The 6,644-nt window shown below is 33.7% G+C and overlaps 1 protein-coding gene across 1 annotated transcript; it reads left to right on the forward strand.

Annotated features, from left to right (window-relative positions):
* The first annotated feature begins 2,599 nt into the window (after positions 1-2,599).
* Positions 2,600-3,112, forward strand: LOC137406785 (uncharacterized). The gene has a single exon (XM_068093397.1). The coding sequence runs from the start codon at positions 2,600-2,602 to the stop codon at positions 3,110-3,112; it is 513 nt and encodes a 170-aa protein (XP_067949498.1).
* Positions 3,113-6,644: the final 3,532 nt, after the last annotated feature.

The following is a 6,644-nucleotide window of genomic DNA, read 5'->3' on the forward strand; positions in this document are numbered from 1 at the left end:
ATAATAAAATTCAGTTACTAGCAATTGCTGGGAAAGTCGGAAAAATGTGTCTACGTCGGTCGACCATAGAAAACGCATAAATGAGTCTACTTCGATGAAACGGTTGAAAACTTTGGATTTGCCACTGTTTGTGATAGTAAACGTGTTTATTTCCTTCTGAGTTACTTTTGATTTTTTCCAGCTACGAGTACAACAAAACTACAGCTACTACAGAACTTGCATGGGTATTGCTACTGCATTTTACCTACTAAATTTCTACATTGAAAAGGTTATTACGTTTTATTCAAAGTTGTGTTGCCTATGAATTGCAACACCTCAACTCCTTAATAACGTTGGACTTGCTACTGTTTGTGATAGTTGGACAAGTCCATTTCCTTCAGCAGCTGAGTTCCTAATTTTTTTTCCAGCTACGAGTAGGCCTACTGTAACTTACTACTACAGAACTTGTACGAGTACTCCGAGTGTTTCGATAGGCAATGGTGAAACGAAAGACAGCAGCCGGTATCGACTTACTGTCACCCTGCTTTAGCCATGACCAGCTGTACGTCGCCTGCTAAAAAGTAGGCACAAGCCGAAAACTGTTTGTTCATAAACCCGACAAAAAAACAAAATATGTTGTCTATTCGCAAGTGTTGCGTTGAACTAACATTGTGTTATCGTTATGTCATGCTATGTTCTTCATGTTCTGCTATACCACATGCAGCATTTTCTAACATATTTTTCAGTATATATATATTTTCATGCATTCGTTATCCTTATTGTGTCTCATAAAATGGCTATCATGTTCGCGTTATGTTTTATTATTGTAAGGTGCTAATGCTGTATCTGCCTTGACATCATAGTGTCTGTGCTGTTATACATATAAATTTTATCGACACAACTTCATTACTGTTTGTATATACCATGTCAAAACACAGGCTATAGACGAAAAACTGGTGAGCTATAATTAGTGTTTTAAGCATGTAGTCTCCATTCAATAAATGCTGGCGATAGCAAAATATTTTGTATAATTCTTTAGAAGATGCAAAACTTTTCAATACTGCCAGTTTGGAGAACTTCAGTTTGCCTAGCAATGTCAATTTCATTATCAGTTCTCTTTACACAAATAGGACAATGCCGATTTGAGTGGTTTGAGGCTGATGCATTATAGACTAGCTGTAAAACGTATTGCGGATTTTTATTGTTCTCCCAAAATTACCGACATATATGACTGCATATGTGTATGCATAGTGTGATCGGGGCAAAACATTTTTTATTAGACTGCATATTTGGAGTTGTTTTACAGTACAAAAAACAACTCTCAATAACCTCTTGCTGTACATGAATCTGTTCCTGTGAACGGGTAGGGTAATGCAGCTAGTGGTTTGGAGCCGTGCTGGGGATGTGCGGGAGACCTTTTTCACCCCGAGTGCAGCGAGAGTATCCAGGCGCGGCTTTTCGGATGAATGAGTTGGCGAGTGCGAGGCGATTGATTGCGAAGCGATTGAGTGCTCGGTGATTGATTGCGAGTGCGAGACGATTGGTTGCGAGAGCGAGGCAATTGGTTGCCTCGCATTACTCAAAAACTCAGTAGTGCTCTTGAAAAGTGCACCGACTAACAAAGAACAAAATTCATTGTTATAATGTAAACTGAGTAACTAATCAACTCCAGAGCAGCCTATAGCAATCTAGTAGTCAAATTTAGATAAAACCCGAACAGATCATTTAAAGCTAGACAAGACTAAACTATTGTAAAGGCCTGGCCCCGATAGCTGAGCCAGTTTTACCACACTAACAGGTGAACACAGCCTGAACTCTGGGTGCCCCCTTTATCTGGGCCTGCCTGACACGCCCGACGGTCAGGCCAGTCCGTGACAAATACCCAGTAGTCAGGCCTACTCTGAAACCAATGTAGCCTGCCCTCTGTGTCTCTATAGTTGGCTAGTCTAGGTCTCCTAGCAGCTCGCTCTAGGGCCTGATCTCTTATACTATCGCATACCCGATCAAGTTTAGTTAAAGCGTAGACCAATCCCTAGCCCTCCTTAGATCCACCCTGGCAGTTCCGTCTGATGTCAGATCGAAGCCTGCTTTCTGCAACCTTTAAGCCACCCAGGCAGGCGTCCATGTAATCAGTCCTTGTGAGTAGAGTTTAGTCTGTTTATTACTTATAATCTTGAATATATACATACAACAGCATGAGGTTATATCAAGCTCACCAGTGCAACTCATGCACTAGCTTATATAGCGGCATTAAATCGTCCACTATTCTACTTATGCCCATAAAAAGAATGTGTAAGGATATTACATAAGGGTACACGGGTTACATAAGCCTCTGCATGTATAAAAAGGATATATGAGGATTACACAATGCAGGCAAGTTTGGGCAGGTTATCCTGCTATTCTATGAGAGTCTATAATTGATACAATATATATATGCTGTAAATAATGAGTGTACAATCTCAGTCCTCCACACTATTGTAAATAGACCAGACCAATGAGGGTAAACAAGGATAAGTGCTATTAAAGAGAAAAAGACAGATTAGACCAGGCTAGTCTGAGAAAAATTTTAAGCACTATTAAAGAGGAAAAAGACAGATTAGACCAGGCTAGTCTGAGAACAATGTTAAGCACTATTAAAGAGGAAAAAGACAGATTAGACCAGGCTAGTCTGAGAACAAGGATAAGTACTATTAAAGAGGAAAAAGACAGATTAGACCAGGCTAGTCTGAGAACAAGGATAAATCATATTAAAGAGGAAAAAGTCAGATTAGACCAGGCTAGTCTGAGAACAAGGATAAGTACTATTAAAGAGGAAAAAGACACATTAGACCAGGCTAGTCTGAGAACAAGGATAAGTACTATTAAAGAGGAAAAAGACACATTAGACCAGGCTAGTCTGAGAACAAGCATAAATCATATTAAAGAAGAAAAAGACACATTAGACCAGGCTAGTCTGAGAACAGGGATAAATCCTATTAAAGAGGAAAAAGACACATTAGACCAGGCTAGTCTGAGAACAAGCATAAATCATGTTAAAGAGGAAAAAGACACATTAGACCAGGCTAGTCTGAGAACAAGCATAAATCATTTTAAAGAGGAAAAAGACACATTAGACCAGGCTAGTCTGAGATAGTTAAAACTAAATCAAACCAAAGTAATAGAAACTAGACTAGAGCTTTTTAAAATGGCTCAGTATCAACCATATATAATCACCTAAAACATACATGATTTTTAGTAGAAAGGTTTTTATCTACCAAATTACAATTTTCAATAGCCAAATAAAATTAGAATTTTTCAAATAATGATGAAAAAGAAAATTATGTTGACTCAAATTTAGATTTCAATTTTTCCTAAAAAACTTACCCGCATTTTAGAATGATTAGCTTTTAACCCTGGAATTATTGAGATGAGGAATGTAACACTCAGCGACTACAGTTGAAAATTAGGTAACAATTGTTTGCAAGTTGATAAAAAAATAACGTATATTTTACACTGTTAAACTTTAAAGCCGTACTCATTCATTAGGATTAAAATATAGTAAATATGATTACGTAGCTGATGAGAACAAATTGATTGTTTCCTGCATTTATTTTAGCAATGCAAACAATGAAAAAAAAACAGAAATAAGGTTTTTTAATGTCAATGAAATACTCTGTGTATTGAAAACTGATTGCATACTTTTACAGACAAAAAATTTGAAAATGCTGCAGAAGTTATTAAAAGAAATGGACTAGTAAAATATAAAAACCGGCACTTAAAAGCTTGAGGAGACAAGTACTAAAAGTGGCAAAATAATATTGAAAAAATTTATTTAGTTTTTGTGATTTAAATATGAGCAATATAAAATATTTATTGTAAATTTAATTAGATGTATTATGTCTAAATATTGAGGGCTCATGCCATATTTTCAAGACTAGACATGTAGAATTAGAAAATGAAATTTCTTTCAAGAAACAAATGAAAGACGAAAACACAATTTAAAGTAAGTAAACCAACAAAAAAGTGATGCTTTACAGTCTAAAATGTATACAAATTTACTATTGTCATTTGATTTGATTTTGATTTGAGTTTATTTTTATCATAAAATCAGATGCACACAGAGACATGAACTAAATAAATATGCATATATGAAAAGGCAATCATAATACAATAGGGAGTGATGAAGGCCCACGCGCACAGTAGCAGAGTTGACAATTTTCTTAATATAATAATGTTCACATATTAAGACCTAAAGCCATTCCAATGAGTCAAGTAAATACCTCTTTAAAGCAATCCTAAACCTATTTGAATTTTTAATGTACCTGATCGATATTGGTAAGTCATTCCAAATACTGAAAGAAGTCATAAAAACATACTTCATACTGTCAAATATAATATAGTTGAAAGAACATTAAATTTACTGAAAACAACAATGTTTTGAAAAAACAAGAAGAAAGAGAAATCATGAATGTTAAACTAAAATATAGTAATCAATTAAAGCAATCAATTACCTTTTAAAAATAAAAATTTATTTGAGTATACACAAAGGCCAATATATCTATTGATGTTTAAAAAAAAAGAAGTTGCAACTGAGTTTGATTGAAATATTTATACCTAGGTGAATTTGTGGTAAACAGTTGACCACGCCTCAAGCTCTAAATCAGATGTTTCACAAACTACTGTAGAATGACCCAAAAGAAGTTTAATATTTTGAATGTCTAACAAAAAGGGTAATCAACAAATTAAATTTTTAGACCTATTCTTATTCTGCAGGTAATAAAGTCTATTTTGAAATTAAAAAGATTCCAACATTGTACTGCTGATATTGATAGCATATAAAACCAAGAGGTGAATGCATTTAAAGTTTATTTCATACCAGCACCTTATGACAAAATATTCATTTGAAAATAGTTTACATATGTTTTGTTGAACATTGAAACTTGAGAATATGAAAACTTTTTTGCATTTTATAAAATCAAATATTGTTATTTGATTTTATAAAAAAGGGCACAAAAGTTAGTAGAATATAGATTCTTATACATGTAGTTTAGGCAGTTATAAAATATCTGCTTTTGTTGTGGCAGTTTTGCTTGAATATAGACTGACAAAATACTTATCATATGTTTGTAAAATGGCTCTTGATACTATGTATATATATTGCTATATAGAAAATTGAATATCTCCGGAAGGTGTGCAACAACTTCTATTGCACATGTAGGTAATATTTAAAGCAAAAGATAATGAAATTTATTTTTAAATGCGACTAAAAATAATGTTATTTAGGAACTGGCGTTCAGAATAATATGCTTGCTGTGTGTTTACCCTAGCAGCCAAATGTTGCTAAAGAAGGTAGACAAAAGTTGCTACATATGTTCTCTTTAGGGTATTTTTAATCAGACACTCTTGATAAGCTCAAGTATCGCACTTGATGTACATGCAATTGCAGTATAAATGTTGCTTGTTAACAGAGCATTCGAGAGGTTATATCTATAAAGGTATTGAAAAATAGGGTGTGGTTAGCTCCATAGATGTATTGATCAGTCAAGCGCAGTTGGCTTTGTAGATGTATTAATCTGTCAAGTGTAGTTACATCTATAAATGTATAGATCAGTCAAAAGTGGTTACCTCTATAGATGTATTGATCAGTTCAGTGTTGTTAGCTCAGTAGATGTTTTGATAAGTTGAGTGTTATTACCTCTATAATAGATCTATTGATCAGCTGAGTTTGATTAGCTCTATAACTGTGTTAATCAATTGAGTGTGGTTAGCTTTATAGATCTATTGATCAGTTCAGTGTGGGTAGCTCTATAGACGTATTGATCGGTCCAGTGTAATTACCTCTATAAATGCATTGATCAGTTCAGTGGGATTATCTCTATAGATGTATTGATCATTTGAGTGGGATTATCTCTATAGATGTATTGATAAGTTGAGTGGGATTATCTCTATAGATGTATTCATCTTTTGCTACTTCATTGCTTACACAGCAGGTTGCTTTTTCTTCTCAAGCAAAATAAAATTATCACTAAACTATAGCCTCCCCAATAGAAGTCATTGACGCACTAGACAGCAATTGCTTCATATTATATAGCAGCCGGTGCGACAGCACGCATGTAGTTTTAAATTATATTGCTTGCAAACATTTTTAGTTTTCGAGTTATTGCTAGCTAATTCTAAATACTTTAAATGGTTCAAAAATTATATAAGACTAAAAAATGGTTTCTTATTAAATAAAAAAACACTGGCAAAATGGGAGCTAAAAGTAATTATACGTTTTGTGAATGCGCAACAAGAAGACTAGGTAATGATACTAATGCATGTTTTTCTGCAAAATTTAAATTAATTAATTATTTATTTGTATTATTGCCTGGATAAGGACAAAAAAATTGTGAAAGATGTGGAGGCTTCATTTAGGAGCAAACAGTAGTGCAGCTAGTCCAACATGACTTCAGGCGTCACGAAAGCAAAAAATAGTCTAAAAAATATTTTAAGGAAATTATGGTTCCATGCAATATAAATACAAAAAAAATATAATATCATAAATACCGGATACATTTATTGGCATTTTTTATAGAATATTAAATTTAATAAAATATAACAAAGCTGCAACACTATTGAAATTATAAATAAAACTAATGTAAAAAGGTTAAGCTAGTAAAAAAGAGGCAAAAGTAATATACTTGAAT

This window comes from Watersipora subatra, chromosome 10, assembly GCF_963576615.1.
Source record: "Watersipora subatra chromosome 10, tzWatSuba1.1, whole genome shotgun sequence".
NCBI lineage: Eukaryota > Metazoa > Bryozoa > Gymnolaemata > Cheilostomatida > Watersiporidae > Watersipora > Watersipora subatra.

Bases quoted from the DNA above. Each gene is read 5' to 3' on its own strand.
- LOC137406785 (XM_068093397.1), top strand. From the start codon at position 2,600: ATGTTAAGCACTATTAAAGAGGAAAAAGACAGATTAGACCAGGCTAGT.